Consider the following 21,139-nt stretch of genomic DNA (forward strand, 5'->3'; position numbering starts at 1 on the left):
TTAATTGTGTGACCAAAAGTAACGACTGCGATAAAAGAAATAATTTTGAAACTTTGAGCTTCTTCAGAAGTGCATCTAAAAGTGATCCCACACACAGCAGCATTCACTGAATAACGAACACTTTATTAAGATTTAAAACTGACACCAGAGCAGCAGCAGCAGCAGCAGCAGCAGTCTGGTGTTACACGAAGACAGAACAGCTGCTCAGACTCACTGAGACTTTTACATTGAGGTCTGATGTGTTTCACAATGACATCTACTTCAAATTGTTGCTTGTAATTCTAAATGGCAGCACCGCAAAAAACAGAAGTCACACCTGAGATCCACAAACACACACTTCAACAAAACACACGCAGTCCTCAAGTGCATGTGCATCAACGTCCAATCAGTGGACAGAATAACATCATCTGTTCTGATCCAGATCGACAGTTTTCACAATATCAACAGAAAACACTGAATATTCAACCAGCAGCAGATTTATTTCCTACAGTGACGATCTAACGCTAAAGTCTCATGTTTACTGCATATACACTGTAGAATAATGTGTTTCTTATTATTTTAAACCTGAGATTAAGTCTAAGTTGAGTAGAGTTTAAGACATTAGATGGCTCGTTCGAGTATTAATCTTAACATACGCTGAATTTAAAACTTCTATAACTACATACTCTACAACATTCAGAAGAACCTTTGACTGAACACCTGTTCAATCAGATGCTCTCTGCTCTTTTAAGCAACCTGAAGGCTCAGCAGTCGACGCAGGCGATACAGTACAGAGGTGATTTACAGCGGCTCGGACCAGGACCAGGACCAGGACCAGAACCAGGACCATGACGGAGAGGACGGAGAGTCGGACCTCATCAGCGTCTAGAGCCGATGAGATATTCACATCTTACCGATTGTGGAAAGATGAACCAACACTGTTCTGGTGTCCTCAACGTCACAGAAAACATCAGTTTGAATGAAGCGTGTTTTACATTAATGAGGCGATTTAGTTTAATTCAGACGGTGTACGGTTGTAGTTTTATGTTCAGTAAGTAAAATGTGTGTCATATTATTTCCTTTGTTGACATTTTGTGAGTTTGTTTTGTTGAACTCACATTTAACAAACTTCCATTCTGTGCACTCCTACACATTTTCTGTTAATCACTGTTGCAGGAAACAAACATGAAATCTATTTTTGTGCTTTTCATAAGAATAGTAATAAAAAGTGAAGTAAAGCACACAAAAAATCCTGATGGGCTTCATTTTGTAAATGGACACCTTTAAATAAATTAAATAAAAGAATCTTACAGCTGTTTCTGAAGTCAACATTGAACCCTCAACTTGCATTAACTGTTTGACGTTTCAACACCTTTTAAGTTGATCCGGTGAATTTGTGAGTCGAGCTCGAACGATTAATCAATAAGGTGTCGACTAGTAAACTAACCAACTATTTTGATCATCGATTAATCAGTTTGAGTACCTTTTTTTTCCATGAAAATGGAAGTTAAATCTTTGAACTTTACAAGTTTTAACTTTTTGTTTCATTTCCATCCTGAGAGTCACTTTGTGGAGACTTTTCATGCTTCAGATCAGATCAATGTTCAGACTCATCAAACCTGCACTGGGTTTAATAAACTCTGATATCTTTATGGAAATGCTTCCATCTAGAGGTAGAAGGTGGAAGGAGGACAAAATAACATGGACACCTGAGGACATAATGCACACATATTCAGTAATGTTGCAGTTCGTGATTGTTTCCATTTCAGATCTGACAAAGTTGATTAAATATCTTGAAGCTTTGAGTTATTTCAGCCTCTCGTCACCTGTGAATGTTGAATAACAAACTAATAATTGATTAAAACTCTGTTTCTCTATGATGAGTTCAACATATTTTCTTTGAGTTACATTTCTGACCTACAAAGCTCCGAGAGCAAGAGCAAAAGGTTGTTGTCACAGTTTTTAAGCCTACAGCACCTCATCTGTACAATAAACGACTGTTTACATTGTTTTCTTCTAGACATCAGATAAAAACACCAACTCACTGAATATCTCACAGAACACTTTTGTTTTTGTTTGTTTGTTTAAGCACTTTGTACATTAAACAAAGTTATTATGAGTATTATTGTCCTGCATTAATTAATAAACACATCTGTACAAATTACATTTACCACTAAAGTTTCTATTCTCTGGATTTTATTGCTATATTTCATTACGTCTACTGTTGTTACTTCACTAACTTCTACTTTTTATTTGTGCCTGCTTTCTATTTGTTCTGTTTTATGTGAAGCAGCTGCTGCAACACTAGAAACTCCCTCTGGGATTAATAAAGTACTCGATTACATGACGTTTCATTTTGTCAATCTTCTCAAAAGAAGTGAAATGAAGCACTCGGACCTCCACGTCTGCTGAGGGCGACTCCGGCATTTAAGACCCAAATTCAGCGTTAATTCAGAAACAGTCAGAAAAGAAATGAAAGACAATTAAAGATCAGAGAACAGAGTGCAGATCCAGCAGAGTGTCACAGGAACAGAGTGAAGGTGTGAAGGTGGACAGAGACGAGGTCGTTCACCTGCTGCCTGCTTTCACACCAACATGTTCAGGACAGACGATCAGACAGACGTCCTGCTGCCTGTCTGTCTGTCTGTCTGTCAGTCTGTCAGTCTGTCTCTCTTCGCCTCTTCTTCAGCTCCTGTTCGTACCTCTGCAGCTGAGACATGAAGCCGGGGTTCGGATCGATCACATGACGAGCCGTCTTCACTTTCTGGGATCAGAAACAAGAGTTAAGTTACTAAATGTGTCTCTGGATGTCAAGAAAAACATGCAACTTATTGGAGAAGAAATATCCACGATTCAATCTGACTTCAGATCTTAAGGTCACAGTACTTGTTATTGGCATCACATCTGGATCAGTAAAGACCAACAGATCTTTGGTTTGACAACAAACTCTTCTTTAATGATCAGAGTATTTAGTTCAAATAATAATCACCAAAAAGAAAACAGCAAACATCGGCCGCAAGTGATTCAGAAAGAAACAACAAAAAACAGAAATTCAGTTTGTTTCAAAGTCCAGTTTCTACAATCTGTCCAGAGTGAAACCTCTTCACAAACAAATCAATAAAGGATCTCTGAAAAACACAATAACGCAACATCTCTGAGGCTGTCAGAGTTTCCTCTCCTGCTGATCGTCTTCATCACACAGGAGACGAGTCTGAAGGTGACGCTGCAGGCTAATGCTAAGCTAGCTTTGTCATCTTACTTCGGGTTTGGAAATTAACAAAAACAATCGCAGGTCGCGCTCATTTCAGACAATTTTAAATGTAGAATTTCAAATGGTGACACCTTCAGTCACTTTGTAGGAGTTCTGAATTCACAGTATCGACCTCCACTTTACTGCCATGCAGCAAAAAATATCAAAGCTTGCAACACTGGAAAACATAAATGGCTGACTCAATGACAGGACACCGTGTCGCTCACTGAGCTGCTCGAGGGCACCTTGGAAACAGATACAGACTTTAATACCAGCTTGAGTTTCAGCTGCAGCCTGAACAGTCGGTGATGTTTCTGACCTTTCAACAGCAGCACAGAACAGCCAGACACTGATGAACGGGTGGAGGCAGGACGCTGTGCAAAGAAACACTAAGATGATGGGATCCTGCAGCTTCATGATGGAGGATGAATCTCAACACCAGCAGCTCCAGACGCACATTACAGGCGATCACATCAGTGTTGTGTGTTTCTAACAGGCTCAGGATGACTGAACATCTCAAGTCACCATTATACCGTCCAGCATCACTGCCATTCACAATACTGTCCCCAGAATCATCAGAAAAGGTTCTTCAAGTTGCTCTAAAACATTCTGGAATTTCTTTAAACAAAAAATCACCAGGATCAACTCAGTTCAACTTTAATCGTTCCCTCTCTAATATTTAGGATCTTCAGGTGGTTGAAATTATTCAGTATTTTATAAGAAAAATAACAAAGTCTAAATAAAAGTGTGAAAAAGCGAAAATAATATGAGAGAAACATGATCAGATGAAACCAGGTGCAGGTCACTCACCTGTAGTGCGTCCGTCAGCGTCAGTTTGCGGTGTTTCATCAGGTAGGCGATGCAGACGGTGGCGGAGCGGCTGCGTCCGTTCTTGCAGTAGACGACGCTGCGCCCTCCGCGGTTCTCCTCCTTCTGGATGGCGTCGGCGCAGCGGTCGAAGTGGCTGTAGAGGTCCTCGACGGGGTCGTCGTAGACGGGGATCTGCAGCTTCTTGATGCCGGCGGAGGGAAACGGCTGCTGCTTGGACACGTTGATGCAGAGCGTCACCGCCTCCTGCTGGATGAGCTCGTCGCTGCAGGCTGAACGGGCGTTGCTGATGAAAAGCGACCTGGTGACTTTACACAGCTGCAGCATGCTGGAGAAATGACCCTCACAGGCTTCCTTACTCAGGCCCTCAGAGGTAACTGCCACCTGGTCAGAGAGAGAAGCGTGCAAGCGTGTCAGATAAAGAGTGAACTTCTTCTTTCCTCTGAGCGTTCGTTTATCTACTGCTGAGAAAACAGTTGGCTGAATCACTCTCACACGCTGTGTCTCAGTTCAGGGTCTGCATCCTCTGAAGGACTCGACCTTTGTGGTCTCTGAAGGCGAGTCCTTCAGAGAGACCTTGTTAGTGACGATCTACGCCACGCAATGTTGCCTTTTTCTCTGTTTCTGTCTTCTTTTTCAGGCACGCAAAGACTCTTGGGATATGTGAGGCCACGAAGGATCGTAGCTGTGCATCTTCCAAAAACAGGGAGAAGAAGGAGCATCTGGTGGAGCCTTCGCACGGTGTTGTGATGTAATCTGCCTTCAAACGCTCCTCTGAAGGATGCAGACCTGAACTGAGACACAGCAGCGGACCAACACAGCCAGCGGCGGCTGAAAACACGTATCATTCTAAAATGTTTCAGAACCTTCGAACCTCTAATCCTTCAGCCGCCATAAATCAAAATCAAAGTATCGCACTCAATGCATCCTGCTTGATGAAGTCTGATAAACTAAATAAACACAGTGAGAAAACCTGAGTTTTAAATGTTGCTGCACGTCACATGTTTGAACAAAATGAGTGTTTTGGATGAAAGAAGCTTCTGAATGTCTCTGTTGTGTTTTTCCTCCGAGCCTTTCTGAACTCACAGTTAATGATTTAAAAGATAAACATGTGATTTTAAATGTATTCTATTTTATTCTATGGCTGTTAGATTTAGTTATTCATCGCATACTCTTTACTACTTACTTTACCGTTTCTCTCATTGTAGTCTGTATTTACGCTGTTGTCTGGATGGTTCTGCAAATAAATGAAAACTAGAATGTCACTCAGAAGAGCGTATACCTCCACCAGGACAAACACTCCCACATAAACATATTTAAATCTGCTAGATCCAGATCTTTATTTGGACTGACATCAATTGTACTCACTCAAAGACACCAGCCAACTAAATACACCTGACTGTTTATCCAGATTTATGCATTACACACTGAGAAATTAACAAATCTGTGGGAATTACATCCCATCTCACAATGTTAAAGAAAGAGAGAAATAAATGCCAGGATCTGTCCTTTTATACAGATCAGCACTGACAGTTATTGGGGTCTATTCTGGGCAGAGACACGTCCTCCATCCAAGTTTGGTGGAAATCTGTTCAGCGTTTTTTAGTGTTTACTGCTGACAAACCAACAAACTAACAGACGCAGGTGAAACAGAGGTGACCTGCTTAATTTAACTCTCTGAATTTCCCTCAACAAACAAACGCAGAATAAACCATATGACTAAATAAAAAGTACACATCATGATCATTGTGAATAAAGAGAGGTGTCTCAGCGCTGTAAAGATCGACTCTACAGTGACCTACAGCGGTCAGTGAACGCCTCACAAGGACAGAGTGACTCACATGCAGCCGTCTGTCAGCTGATCTTCAGCCTCCTGCTCGTCACAGAAACTCTTTCTCTCGGTGGCTTCTGACAGAAAAGAGTTTCCTGCTCGCTCCTGCAGACGGACCGCAGACGGTTCTGGTTGATCCGGTCTGTTCAGGTCTCCTCATGACCCCGAGCTGCTCCGATCAACACACACACACACACACACACGCAGCCGCTATAATTACTGCATGGACTGTGACAGCTGCTCCGCTCTGGGTCCTAATGCTCATCTGCTTCATGACAGACAGATTAACAACACCATCAGTGGAAACTGGAGAGCAAGACGCGACTATTTTACATGATACATGTGTAACAGAGTTAAAAGCATTTGAGAACTGTTATATTTCATTCAAATTATTATGCTGAGAATTTGTGAATTTTACCTCAAAGACTTGTTTTTATTGACATGAATGTTTCCTGTTGAAACGACTTGTTGTCTGTTGTGTCCGTCCTGTCTGCTGCTCACAGTGCCGTCTTGCATCACTGAGGAGAAGCTGTGTGTTTATTATTTACCATGAAAGTTGAAACCTTTGGTGCATGTTGCTGCAATGTTACCCATCTTGTTTCTATTGTTTATAACAATGGATTAATGTAACTGTTTGGTAATAAAACCTATAACACAATATTTGACTTGAATAATGTCACACTGCAGAGATTTTCCATCTTATACTTGCTGTTAAATCTGCTTGTTTGGAAGCTGCGAGTTGGTACATGAACAGGTGTTGAGTAAATGTGCTGGTTACAAAAAGATGAAATCCACTCAGCCTGTTCTGAGTGAACAGCTCAGCATCAGGAGCTGCAGAGTGTGACAGCGCCCTCCAGTGGAAGACAACTGCAGCACATACAGCTGAGAATAATCTGGTGATATTCTTGATCATAGTGTCAATAAGTTCCATGTGTACTGTGTCTGTCTGAGACTCTTCCTCTTCCTCTACCACGCTGTTTTGGTGGAAAAACCTTTTCATGCAGAAACGTATTATTTCATTATATCAGGTACTAGGGATGCAAATTATAGAACATTTCTTTAGCTGCCTTGACAATTGATTATCGATTTATCACTAACATCTGTGTTTGACTTTAAGCCAGCATCTGTTCCATCAGGAGACAAATGAACAGATACAGTGAAGGTAAAGTTACCTGAGTGATGAAACAAGTCACACAGAATACTGACTTCCAAACAACACTGAGGTGACAAAATGTGATAGTATCAGTTAATGTAAAACCTTTTTAAAAAAATTAAATAATAATAATAATAATAATAATAATAATGATAATAATAATAATACAAATTACTGCCATTTGCATTAACTACATTTTCTCACAGCAGCATTTTGTGTTTTGAGTTATATCTGAAAAGCGAGTATGAGTACTCTGTCAATGTAAAACACTTTGGTTGTATCTGTGCTCAGTTCCAGTGGTCAGTTAAGACATTTATAATAGTTGAATTGTTGGATTCCTCACAGTGATCGATCAGTTAATGATTATAATGATGCTGCAGGTGGATGGCGGCTCATAAAGTTTAAAAAACAAACAGTTCAGTGACCAGAGAAAAGCAGAACATCCTCACACTGGAGCTGATAACTGATGTTTGTTAGGTTAACCAAGTGTTTAAAAAGTTGTTGAGTGATCAATAACTGTTTCAGCACTAATGTGAAATAAAAATAATACCTGTGAACGATCAGTCGGGTCGAACGGATGGATTAGCATCGTTAGCATCGTTAGCCGCAGCAGGTGTAGTCTCATGTTTTCTCCTCCGCAGGTTGTTGTTGTTTAATCAGTCGTATTTCTTTACGTCTCTGAAGAGTTTTGTCAGAATTAAAGCAGAAATGTTATAAAATGTTTCGGTTTATTTGTTACTTTGGATTTGAGGGTCGGACGAGCGTTGAAAACCTCCCGGCCGATACTTCCGGCCGCCATATTTATCTTCTTCTTCTTCTTCTGTAATTTAATTGCAGGTCGCACATCAACGTGTAAAGTCGCACACCGCCACCTAGTGTACTGAAGATGCTACAGCAGGGTTTCATATACATAAAGGGGAAATAAAACATATCTTATGATACAATCCTGTATTTCTAAGGATTGATTAGCATTTCCTACATGTTGAGTAATTTAAAAATAAATTGTACTTGTCTTCTTCTTTCAGTTTTAAGTGCAATATGTAAGAATTTACTTGAAAACATCCAACAATGAACTAAAATGATCAACAGTACATGAAGAATGAACGTTTTTGATGTTGTAATGTCCCTGTATTGAAGTTAGCATGCTAACTGGCTAGCCCTGGCCGGTAACAGTCCAAAGCTCCTGAGCTAACAGCGCTAACACAAACACTCCCCCACTGCTTCTCACTACTAGTTTGGACCCTTAGCTGCATGGCTAACTGAGCTAACAAGCGAATGGCAGCTACACATAGCAGTTAGTGGTTACTCTGGTGATACGCTGCCCCCTGTTGGTCTGGAGTTTGAATTCAACAGGTGGGCGTTAACATAACGAGCCAAACTCTACCAGACACGTGGATTCAAGTCACAAACAGTGTTCATAAAATGGATGACACTGATATACAGCACAAACATGAACACATTGTTTTTTATAAGAGACAAACAGAGAAATCTGTCAGTGACGACACAAAACAGAAACAAGTGAAGGAAGTGATTTTATTGTTGGGGTTGAAAAGTCATCACACATGCAAACAGCGATGTTGAAGCCGTGTATCATCAATATTTTATTAGCAAACCAGAGAGAAGTTAACAGAAAAAAAGAGAGAACTGAAGGAACTGAACAATCTGTGTTTCTGTAGTTTCTGTACAGGTCCAAATATACTACAATATATACTATTATACAACTGGATTACAATTCATGTCATTAGTACAGCAGTCACAAAGAAAAACTTCAAGTCTGTTACAGCAGTGTCGTCTGAGCAAACTTTTCTTCTTTTTGATTCGTCCGAGCGGCCGACCCCGCCTCCTCTCACTGATGCAGCTAATATGAGCATGCTACGCTAATGTTCCCTCTTTTTATCAAACAAAGTGCTGAGTCTTACATTTGTTCACCGCAACGGCAAAATACACCTCAGAGAGCCCAAAAACAAAAAAAAACTGTGATTCACATTTTCAGATTTGTTTCCGCCAAAACCACAAAACAAAAAAAGGGTCAAACTGAGAGACTTTTAACGTCGAACACGAGGATTTAAGGTAAAACAAAGAAAAGGAGTTTGAGGTAAAAGCAGCACAGGTTAAAGTAAAAACAGAAAGAACCTCGATGTAAAATAAACGGATTTTAAGGCCTCCAGCAGCACCGGGTCATTCCTAAAGAGACATTGTTGGCAACAAAAAATGACTTTCAGTCATTTCAAAGGAATAATTCAACAATTTGGAAAATTATTATTTTCAAAAATATGACCCAGGTGCTAGCATATATATATATATATTTAACTTGGCATAAAGTCCACCGTCCAACACACTGCAACACTTCAGTTTAAAACGAGATATAATGTGTTTAAGAGGCGCTGGTTGGTTGATCTTTATGCTAAGCTATGCTAACCTTAGAGTAACAAATCTGAACATCTAACTCTCAGTAAGACAGACAGAGAAGCAAAATATACATTAAACTGTTGGATTGTTTCTTTAATTAGTTGAATAGTTCAGGCGTCTGACGCTGAACGACAAACTCTGAAACTCTGCTGTTAAAAGGAACAGTTCACCCAAAAATGAACATTCAGTTTGTGCTCTCGGGCTTCTGGAGACGAGCTGTAAGGAGCCATTTTATGTTTGTTTGGTAGTTTCTTCTGTTTTAAAACAAATCCCCAGAAACTTCAGGTATTCAGCAGAACACTGCGACACTGTTCATCGCTCTGAAGCATCTCACCTGACTTTCCTTCAGCACGGGGAGAGGAGAGGATGACTGAATTTTACTTTCTGGGTGAACTGTTCCTTTAAAGGGATCGTTGAAATGAGAAAAGCCACAAAGGATGCTGGGAAGACGGCTTCCGAGGTCTCTATAAGCATCTAATTCTGCATCAATCATCCAGCGGCTGAAGCTGAAACTGTTCAGCCTCTTACGTCGTCATCGTTTAGATATTTGAAACTTTTACTTTAATGAATTTCATCTCAAAAAACAAAATCAGTAAACAAAACATGAGCAGATTTTCAAATCGTTTAACACCTTCTGTGATTTCTGCAGCTCACAACATTTCTGTCCTAACATCAGGAAAACTCAAATCAATTTTTTAAAGGGAGTGTTCAACAGTGTCGATAGTTCTTGGCACATAGAAGTCAAGAATAAATTCAACATGAAACTCAAGAGATGAGCAGCAGGATGTTCAACAAAACCTACAGTAGAGCATCAACAGAAACAAACTATTTCCTCTGAAACACTACAGACACAAACTAGAAGTTTCTAAACGGCGCAGATCAAAAGTATGTGAGAAGCCCAAAAACCACCAGAACCTGCTTCTGCAAGAAGTCGAGCGAGAGGCCGAAAACCAGGAAACACTGAACAGAAGTTTTGTGGAGTGTTTTGCAGATCTATGAGTAAATTAAAAGTACTCTAAATCAAGAGGATAGGACTGATAAAAAGTCCGTTCATGGTTCTGTTAAACGACCTGCTGTGTGTCCCTGCACTCACTCACACGAAGACAACGATCTCCACTGAGTCTGAATGTCTCCTCCAGAACTACGTAATGCCCCTTTAACAGTGACAACTGGTGATGAGAAGAGGCACAAACTGAGGAGACGCTGCAGCGGCTCGTCGGCTCGCCTCGACGCTCTTCTTCACACAGTGTCGCACGTTTGGCTGCACAACAAAAAGCAGAGAAGATAAAATACAGTAAAATAAAAAGTCAAACTTTGCATCTGTTGTCTATTTTACGTGGCGTCTCGTGACACTAAAGGAGCATTTAACTGATTATTTGACCTCCGTCACCGAGAAGAACGGCTTTACTTTAGTTTGAGTTATGATAGTTCTGCTTCATAACGACGCCTGCTTGGATTCAGACTCATCTTATTCGGACAATTATAAAGTTAAAGCTATTTTTTTATGTCGGGGTTCTGTGTTTGTCCATCGTCAACAGAAATAACACTTTGTGTCACATTATATAAAGAAATGCCTACATTTATTATTCTTTTTTAATATCTCTGTTGCTGCATTTAATGGCATGTAACTTGTTCACTGAGCCATTTATAAGACAAATTATTAACTGGCTGAATAAATAAACAACGTGCTGTTAAACGCACCATTAATGACACGAATGTGGTCATTTATTCACTTAAGTTGTTATTTCTGTTTTCATTCCTTCACGTTTGTTTTGATTTGCTTCTGCATTTGTTTTATTTGGCTACGTTTCCATCCAGTTCTCCGTTTTGTTTATTAATATATTCATTTGTACTTTTGGATTCCCTTTGCATTTGGCAGGATTTTACATAACGGCAGATAGAAAGTTCACTGCGTCTCTCCGTCGTCCTCTTTAGTCCACAGGGGGCGCCAGAATCAACAGAAGGTTAAAGTTGATGGTTCTCCTGTGTTTGTACATATTTACTTGTTCTAAGTTCAGTGAAGACTTTTTGCATAGAACAGCAGCTGGCGGGCCTTTTTACCACATATCAGATCCACATAGTGCTAAAAAACTTGGTTTTATCTTTGGCTGTATTCTTATCTTAAATGGGGGGATTTCCAAACATGAAGCCGGTGAACCAGTGACAGTGAAGGAACAGCCACAATACTAATTTTAAATAAAGAGCTGCGTGGAGGACGTATTCTTGAAGTCCCGGTTCCCTCCACAAAAAGCAGATGAGCTCTTTAAATGTTGGATAATTAGAGAAAAAACGCACATTTTGTTCAACAAGATAAACTGTTCAAAGATAATCTTTTATGTTGCTTTGCTCGTAAATAAAATCATCAGAAGTAAAAAGCAAACGTTCGGATATAAACAAACTCCATCGCTTGAAACTTGGCTGACCAAAACAACGTGGAGTCTCTTTGGCAAGTGTTCACACAACTGCAGCCTCAGCAGCGAAGCCTCTTGGCAAATTAAAAACCTAATAAAGAAGACGCGGTTAGAGATTTCATCTTAACGAATGCCACTGTGGTGAAGAGAGCTGCTCCCTCATGAAGTCAGGGTCCATTTATCTGCCCCGAGTTCACAAGCATGAATTCCAACTTTAAGAATCGTTCCATTGTACTTTACTGGCAGGAGGTTGTGAGCTGTGTTAGAGTTAGAACTGAGTTTGTAAAGACGGACGAGTGAGTAGATGATTCTCTGTTCGCTGTGGTGACATTAATGTCCCCGACAACCTCTGTAGTCTCACTGAGACACTCGTTAGAGACACGTAGGCGCTTTATAATTCCAACCAGGAGAATAACCAACATATTTTATGTCAGAGAACAAAATCTTCAGCCTGCGTAAACCACAGTCCTTAACTGAGACGCTAAACCAAAAACCCACCGACTTCATCACGAGGGAAGTGTGAGAGATAAAACTTCCCCCGCGGACAAATACATGTGTTTTGAATTGAACAGAAGAATGCCGACATATTTCCAGGTTTAAGGACTTAAAAACCTGTAATGAAGTTAATATACGAGCATGTTTCATCACGTTTGTGTCCTTTCCCGGTGTGTGTGTGTGTGTGTGTCTTTAACAGATGTTTCAGCAGAGAGATCACACCTCATTCATCCTTCACCTGGACAACTTTGACTGCTCTTCAGTGATAAACATTAAAGTTACTTTGGAAGAAAAAACAGGAAAATAAACGGTGTGTTTTCCTCTTCAGCGTCTTGATCTTCAAGCTGTTATAAAGCGCCCGACACACTCAGGTTAATTTGTTTCTACATGTGAAGCACCTCGTTCAACTGGCTCCAGAGATTCTCCCTCGCAGCAGTTAAACACACCTGCACCACCAACCACAACCCTCAGCTCCCACTGCCGTTTCCTGTCAGTTTTAAGTAAATGCCTCCAGTTATGTCCCTCAGTGTTGCATTGTGGGTAATGTAGGTGCCAGTTGAACGCATCAAGAGCAGTTTAGACACAAATGAATTAGAGATATCACCTTCTCCATCACGTCTTTTTCCTTTTAAAACCTGCTGCCTACATTACCCACAATGCAGCTCAGCCACTGAGTAGTGGCATCACGAGAGACAATTTAGCAGATTACATGCAGCTTCAACTGGAGGCTGAGCAGGATTTATTCTACGTTTTCACATATGCAGTAACTCTCCTCAATATAGAAGACTGAAACTGCCAAAATGAAAAATAAAGACGCACGATAAATGACTAGATAAATAAATAATGTCATTAAAATACACCAAAAAAGATTCTAAAAATAAATGTAGGCATTAACTAATTCATAAAATGTGACAAAAAGTTATTTCTGTTTTAATTCACTGTAAATCTTTTGGATTCGCTTCTGTATTTATTGTCCTTTGTATCAGTTCCCCTGTGGATTTACTTTGTTTTACTGTTAGACATTTAAAAATGAATGAGTGAATAAAAAAATGTATTAAATCAAATAAAAATATAAATCTATGTCACACTTTATAAATTAATTGATGCCTACATGTGTCTTCAGTGTTATTTTTGGTCCATTTATAATCTACTGAGCCGGTTCTTTCTTTGTTTTTGATTCTGGCAGCTTCGGTAGACTTTTTAACGTGTATATTTGGAGGAGTTGCCCTTTACATGTCCAAAAATCAAACCTCAAAACAGTAACACTCCTCTACCTGCTGATGGCACACAAAGACATCAACTGTTGGTCTCCTCACCTGCACAGGTTGGTCTGCAGCTGTATTCAGGTGCTTCACGTCAGGTCAGGCAATCAAGCAAACACTGGTCAGAGTTTCCCGTCCTCAGACAGACGGACGGTGGACAAGCAGAATTCAGTGAGGAAGGCGTTGATGCGTAGAGAGGCCGGTGCACGTTTCAGAGCGTGCACTCTGACGGAAGCATGTTTGCAGGACATGAAGCTGCCGGCGAGCAGCAGCTCTGCTCCTGGTGGCAGATTAAGACTCAGAGGATTCTTCTATCTACAGGAATGCGTCTCACACGTGACCCCGAGCGGTTAGTCGCCCTCAGGCGTCGCTGCGTTTATAGTGAGAGGATCAGACGTCTGCAGGTGGGAGTCACAGGGGCGGAGATACAATCCTGTCACCACGCAGCCAATCTGCGATATATTGCAAAACAGTCGTTGGCGATACATTATCAACCGAGGAGAAAAAAACGCATCCTAAAACTGCAAAATAATTTCTCTCAAAAGCAGAAATCAGTCACATGTTGTGTTTATTATTTACTGCATTGTGAAGTTTTAGAGTGGAGTGGACAGCTGTGTATAGAGTTTAAACACACACACACACACACAGCAGAAGCCTCAGAACAGAAGTGTGATGTCGGTGTGAGAATATGACGATGTATCGCAGCAAGCGTGTCACAACATATCGCTTTAACGGATTTATCGTCCCACGGCGGTGAGGACGTCGGCCCGCTCGTTAGTCATGCAGTAAAGACAACGAAACACGATGAAGACCAAAGCTTTAGGATCCGACCTGAGGCGTTATGACCCAAAGGTGCCGGCGAGGCGGGGCGGGGGCGGTGCTGGGGGTCAGGAGCGATCAGGAGTGATCCATGGGTTCGGTGGCGCTGCTCTGCTCGGCGTCCTGACTCTCCATCTCCTCCTGTTCCTCCGCCTTTCCGTCCGGTTTGCCGGCCGCCGTTGCGCCTGTTGCAGGTGGAGGCTCGTGGTCGAGCCCGGACGCTGGCTGGCCCGCGCCCGTCTTAGTACTGCCTGTCCGCTCCTGGCTGGCCCCGCCCTCAGCAGCGGCAGCACTCTGCTGCTCCCGGAGGTGGCGCTCCATGGATGCCTGGATGGAGGACACCATCTCCTGCAGCTTCCTCCGCTGCTGCTCCATCAGGCTGGGGTCCAGACCACGACCGTCCTTCATGGTGACGAAGCCCGGGGCCATACGGACCAGCTCCCTGGTGGCGTCCTCTGGGATGTCCGACAGGTCCGGGGGGCCTCGGGACACACTGGCGCTCAGGTCCACACCGCTGCTGTGCTGGCGTGTGATAGGCCGGTGTTCCGGAGGGGAGGAACCCCCGGCGCTGCCCAGAGAGTGGCCTTTACCCTGGAAGGCGGTGACGCTCTGCAGCTGCTCTTTCTTCCGGACGACGCCGCCGCTCCCCAGGCGCAGAACGCCGTGGGACGGGCTGCCCTCTCTGCTGCCCCTGGTGGCCGCCTCCGAGCGCAGCTGGACCAGAGCCTCCTTCACCAGCTCCTCCACATCGGGCCCGACGGGGAAGTGACCTGCAGCGTCCACACAGAGCTCCAGACGCTCCTCTGCTGCGTTATAGACAAACGTTTTCCCCGTCAGGTGAGGCAGCGTGCAGTGTTTCCCGTCCATCAGGCCTGAGAGAGAGGATGATCACAGCCTGTGTCAAATGTATCATCTGTACTGGAAGTCTTCATGAGGATAAATCAGTGATGGTATATTATAAAAGATCATACGAAATCTCCCTCATATTATTGGAATTACATCAACACTAATTAAATAAGAGAAAGACAATTTAATATCAGTGCATGTTTGGGGTTCACAATAAAGGGTCATGATCAGCTACCTGTCAATCAGCTGCACTTTCGCAGGTTTAGGTTTAAACAGTTTACATAAAAAAAATAATATAAAGTTCTGTCATCTCAGTTCACATAACAAGCCTCCAGCTGCTTCAGTTGTTTAGCAGAATGCTGTAACGCTGTCAGAAATGTTTTGTGGACTACAGAACTTCACCTGACTCTCCATCAGTGTGGAGGGAGGAGATGATGACTGAATTTGAAACTGTAACCCCGGTTACTTCACTGGAGGTAGACGCAGTAAACCAAGTGACAACAAACGTACCCATGTCTTTCTTGACGATGTTGTAGAAGACGCCGCCCTGCTGGAATAAGTGCGGCAGCTTCTTCGCGTACGACCAAACGTCCTCACCTGGAACAGACGGAGAGAAACTGATTACATGAAAGACCAAACAAACCAGCTGACACTCCAAACACACCGCAGGGTTCACATCCGTCCTGACTGCTGCAAAAACCAAAGTGATTTTAAAGCATATTCAACAGCAGATGCTTGTTTTTGTCGTCTGGTCAGTCAGAGAATATTTTACTCCTCAGTGTCGTCTTGGATGAACAGCACATCAGCTTGTTTCATAGAAATCATCATGTCACATCAAGCTTTTACTCAAGATACTGCACAACGTCCATATGACATGATGTGCATCATCAACCATTCACGTTTACAGGTTGCAAATATTTATTTATTTATTTATTTTGAATTGACTCCAGTGATTATTATGCGGTTATGGTATACTTTGTAAATTGTCCAGAAGAAGTGTGTAAAACTCTGATCACATCTTCCCAGAGACCCAGGTGACATCTTTAAACCAGCAGTCTGAAGCCCAGAGACTCTGGATTATTCATTGAAAAATGTGTTTTACATACGTCTACTTTTTCATTTCCTCATCAGTTGCTTAGCCATGTCAGAGGTTTGTCTGCGTGTTAATTATGTTACTGACGACCGTAAACAGGAAGCTGGACAGAAAATATTCTTCTGACTGACGACCTACAAAAACAGTATCTGTGCAGATATTTCTCCTTGAAAAACTTCTAAAATGAATGTATGATAAACAAATCGGATGGATTAATTGAGTCACTGTTGCAGCTCGAGTAAGGACATGTTTTGTGTTTTGTGTTTAAAGTAAAACACGAGGGTAGTTTTTTTACAAAACAGTAAAGTTAAACATGGGAGGTAATAAAAAGGAATCGTTTGTGTACAAGCAGGCAGGATATCTTGACATGAGCTGAATGAACTGTCAGTGTGAAGACACAGAGGCAGACGGCTGAGCGCAGGTTTTGTTTGAAGCAGACAGGAGGATTATTGAATATGAGCTCTTGCTAACAGGAAGTGCAGCGTCAGGCCTGCCCAGCGTTCAGAGTGCAGATGAAACCTTCCTGAATATCGACAGAGGCCGACTGTTGGCCCGCCGATCTGTTTATCTGGAGGCAGCCGCGACCTCTGACCCTGTTGGCAGGTGAGACGGGGAGGGGTTGAGCTGCCTGAGTCAGCACACTGAGAGCGCGCACACACACACACACACACACACACACAGACAGACACACACACAGACAGACACACACACACACACAGACACACAGACTTTCTGGTAGCATTCAGAAACAGACGCTGCGACAGGCGTCACCTGCTACCTGTGAGCTCCATCAGCCACTCAGCCGATACCTGCAGTTTGTTTTTCACCTGCCTGCTGTGACCAATCAGGAAGCCTCCTGCATGATGTGTGCCGTACACCTGAACAAGCGTGTGTGAGCTGAGTGAAACGGCCACGGTGTCTTGCTGCCTGCTCACACTGAGAAGTAATGCTCCGTCGGTCACTGAATGTGAGGTGACGTTCAGAGGCAGCGTGAACACAATCACCAGCCCCATTCACACTTCAAGGTGTGAATCTTGTGCGCCTCACCGTCTGTGTGAAAGTTGCAGAGACGGTGTGGGGGGACAGCTTCGTTCCCACCTCTGATCCTCCAGTGGAGGTAGTAACAGAGCTACAATAGAGGTGAGATGATGTGTGTGTGTAAAGGCACGCCAGCAGTGTGGGTAGAGGTGTGTGTCGGTCTGATGCCGCTCACATTCTGACAGCTACACAAATCCTTCACTCAAACTTCCCACACTTCAACCCACAAAGACCAAACAACAGTAATGTGGAAGCAGGTTGTGTCTTCAGCAACTTATGTGAGGAAAAAAAAGCCAAATAAATGAACAGAAAAGTGGCTGTCATACTAACTCTTTGTCACATTGAGTTTAAAATGAATCTCTAAAACTACAAAGTGCCTCTTTAAACCTTAAGCAAAGATATTTAAGTGTTTAGGAATAGGAATGACCTTAAGTGGAGCTTAGAATAAAGTGTGTGAGGTAAAAATTCATGTTAAATTAATGCATTAAGCAGTTACAGGTGACATCATGAATATGACGTGGTGCAAAATTATATGATTACAATTTGATGAGCAGTTGGTGATTTATTTTTTTTACATTTTCAGCTTTTTCTGTTTCATCTCAACTGACTGAATCATTGATTACTCTAAAGGTTTCACTGATTAGTTAAAACTAATAATAGAAAAATCAATAATGAGAGTGATCATCAGTGCAGCTGATAAAGTGGCATGCCAAACTTTACTTGGATATTGTGACTCATTTTTTGCTTTGCCTTAAAATTTGATCTCAGAACTAAACTAAGTTTTCTGCAGAGGAAGTTTCATGTGGGGGGGGGGGACCTTGGGGAGACCTCGGGGGAGACGGCCTACATGTCACACTCACCCATCAAGGTTGCTAGGAGACAGAGGGAGGACATCTCAAGGTCGATGCTGTCCTGGAGTTCCCGGCTGCTCATCCTGCCCGACGTCACGGCGTCCTCGCTCTTCACTGAGTGCAGGGCGGAGTGCGAGCTGGAGGCTCGGGGTATGGAGGCGGCGGGGCTCTTCTCCTCGGGGCCCCTCAGTATCTCCACTGTCACCCTGTCTCCGTGCTGCAGCGCCACCGGCTCGTTCTCCTCGCCGTCCTTAGGTGGAACCAGCTCTTTGGGCGGAAAGCCGTAGCGGATGCACTGCTGCACCGGCGGCAACGGCAAACTGGTTGGTGATGCTCCTCTGCAGCTCTGAGAAGGTGGTGTGTGCCTGCAGGGTCAGCATGGCCTGCCTGCCGTCACTGGTGGTCACACGGATCTTCTTCTCCTTACTGGACGAGGAGGGGGAGGAGGATTTGGTCGGCGTGACGGGAAGCTGAAGAAGAGGAGGTTTCTGGCGACCCAGTGGGGGAAGGAGTCCGGCCGTGGCCCTTCTGCTCCTGCTTCAGCTTGTCAGTCCGTCGCTTCTGAGTGACGAAGGCCTGCTCGCTGATGCTCTGCTGGATGCTGCGCTCCGCTCGGCTCATCGTCAGCTCCTCTTTGTGGAGCGTCTTTGCTTTCTGACCAGTCAGGATGATCTTAGTAGGCGGCTGGGGATCTACCTGCCGGCTGAGGGTCTGTGGTGTCGGTGAGACGCTGGGCGTGAGCGCCGTCGATGGACACTGGGTTGTATTCATCCGGATTCTTCTTGGCGGTGTGATGAAGGATGGTGTTAACTACTTTCTGCACCAAGATCTCACTGCCGAACTCCCCTGGAAAGTGCTTTGTGACCAGCTTCATGGCCACGTCATACACATTGCTGTTCAAAGTCTGGTCAGTCTCATACTGGAACCAGTACACTGTCTCTCTAACCACCCGACCCCCCCATTCCAGCGTGATGGGGAAGGCCTCGGGGAGGTTGTCATACTCCTTTCCCTCCCAGAAATGCTTGAAGCCACAACCACACTTCCCACCCTGGGAGCGGGTGGTTGGTTCTGTCCCCGTCCAGGTAAACCACAGACCCGTTCCCGTGGATGTGGCGGACAGAGGTGCCGTGACACCAGTTGCAGGTGTTGAGGGAGCTGAGTTTGTAATCTGGGATGAGGACGTCTCTCTGGGGGTCATAAGAGCAGACAACGTTGTTGAGGGGGAAGCTGTAGTTCTTGTCCGGCCGCAGCTGGCCGTGGGTGGATTTGGCCAAGTTGTAGAGCTTTCCACCAGGAACCAGCCACTCTGGTGGGACGTGGAGCTCAGAGAGGGCGCTGCAGATCAGGCAGCGGTGCAGCCGGTTCTCCATCACTGACTTCTTAGCGGCCTCCGTCACCTCCTCGGGCTGGATGCCGATCACACCGGTCCGTCTGTAGACATACTGGTGCACATCAGCCACCAGCGACGGGTGGATGTTGTGCTTCTCCATGAACACCTCCTCCATGGCGTTGACCAGCCGCATCAGATATTTATCCTGCAAGCTGCGGTCGCCGCCGATGACGCAGCTCCCGTCCGTTTCCAGCTTGATGTACTTCCTGATGAGCTCCTGAGGGACGCCCCAGGCCTTCGGCAGCAGGCGGGCCGGCAACTTGGGCAGCACAGTGTTCTTGATTCCCACCAGCGGGATGTAGTGGTTCCTGCCAGAGCTGCTCCAGGCGATGCAGATGGGCTTGTTGAGCTTCCCGTCTTTGCCCCTGCACTGCTCCTCCGCCACCAGCCCGGGCAGGAAGGTGGCAGAATAATCCCCAGAGCTCCTCATTCCACTCAGGGAGTCCAGCAGGATTATGGGCCGGTGCAGGACGTTGGCTAAGCCAAAAATGTGAATGTTGCGTAGTCCGAGCGGCACGCCTTCAGGCGGGATGAACAGGGGGGTCACACTCATTAATGATGTCCTCCCACTCTGCAGCATCAATAAATCCTGAAAGAGGGCCTTATAGCGGTCCAAGTTCTGCTTGAAGTTCTGTTTGAGGTTTTCTCTCAGGGCGTGCCAGAACAGTTCTCTGCCCACCAGCGCTCTGGACACAGCGTGGACCAGGCAGTGCCCGTCTCCGTCCACATGGACCGGGATGAGACATTCCCTGTTGCCGTTGGCTTTCTTGACCTCCTCCAGGGTGTCATGGAGGTAGATGAGGCTTCCTGACCTGTCCTTGCCGTAGCCCATGGTGGACACATTGGTCCGGCTCGATCAGAAAAGCTCTGTCCCCCAGGAGTGAGCAGTCAAACATCTCACCTTGGTTCATGTCCCTCAGCAGCTTGGCTTTGCCGGTTTGTTTGTCCATGCCGTACCTGGTGAGGACCGGGGACAGAAGCTTGCAGTGGTAATTAGAAAGCCCCATTACTTCACCAGCTCCGTCCCTTTCTTCGGGGCCCCGGTGACGCCGAGCAGGGCGTTTCTGAGCAGATTGTGAAGCACAACATCTGGATCAGTCACTTCTTCGACATTTAACAGGTTCTTCTGTTCGTGGCGTTGACCACACTCCGTGCACTCGATGCTAATGGAGCCGTAAAGCAGGGAAGAATAGCCTCGCCTGACATTTCGGGTCCGGGCAGGTACCAGACAAAATACGCTTGTCTTTTTCTTTGAGCTCTGCAGCAGCGACATTTCGGGTGAACAAAGCTGAGACGGGCCTGTCAGCTTCACAAAATCATGATAGTCACACTCCGGCGAGGCTGTCAGACGAGCTTCCACTCTGCTAACGATAGTTATTTGCCAGAATAACACAAGAAACAACACGGAAGCGGCTGTTTTTTTCTTTAGCACTGACCGTTGCTAAACGTAACTACGTAATGACGTCAGGTTGTGGGAGTTGTAG

General features: G+C 44.2%; 1 protein-coding gene and 1 pseudogene across 3 annotated transcripts; both read right to left on the reverse strand.

Moving 5' to 3' along the window:
• Positions 1-102: 102 nt before the first annotated feature.
• Positions 103-7,824, reverse strand: dusp28 (dual specificity phosphatase 28). Of its 3 annotated transcripts, none has more exons than XM_030402664.1 (5): positions 7,592-7,824; positions 6,307-6,406; positions 5,899-6,057; positions 4,040-4,441; positions 103-2,743 (listed from the first exon to the last, which is right to left on the reverse strand). In XM_030402664.1, exons 4-5 carry the CDS (start codon positions 4,382-4,384, stop codon positions 2,639-2,641), a joined length of 450 nt encoding a protein of 149 aa, XP_030258524.1. In that variant the 5' UTR covers positions 4,385-4,441; positions 5,899-6,057; positions 6,307-6,406; positions 7,592-7,824; the 3' UTR covers positions 103-2,638. The 3 variants fall into 3 exon arrangements, with proteins under 3 accessions (XP_030258524.1, XP_030258525.1, XP_030258526.1); XM_030402665.1 differs by having other exon boundaries at positions 5,899-6,153; XM_030402666.1 differs by lacking the exon at positions 6,307-6,406.
• A 736-nt stretch (positions 7,825-8,560) lies between these two features.
• On the reverse strand, positions 8,561-20,928 carry LOC115572500 (deubiquitinating protein VCIP135-like; annotated as a pseudogene).
• Between the last annotated feature and the right edge of the window lie 211 nt (positions 20,929-21,139).

The sequence above is a fragment of the Sparus aurata genome, chromosome 21 (genome assembly GCF_900880675.1).
Source record: "Sparus aurata chromosome 21, fSpaAur1.1, whole genome shotgun sequence".
In the NCBI taxonomy this organism is placed as follows: domain Eukaryota; kingdom Metazoa; phylum Chordata; class Actinopteri; order Spariformes; family Sparidae; genus Sparus; species Sparus aurata.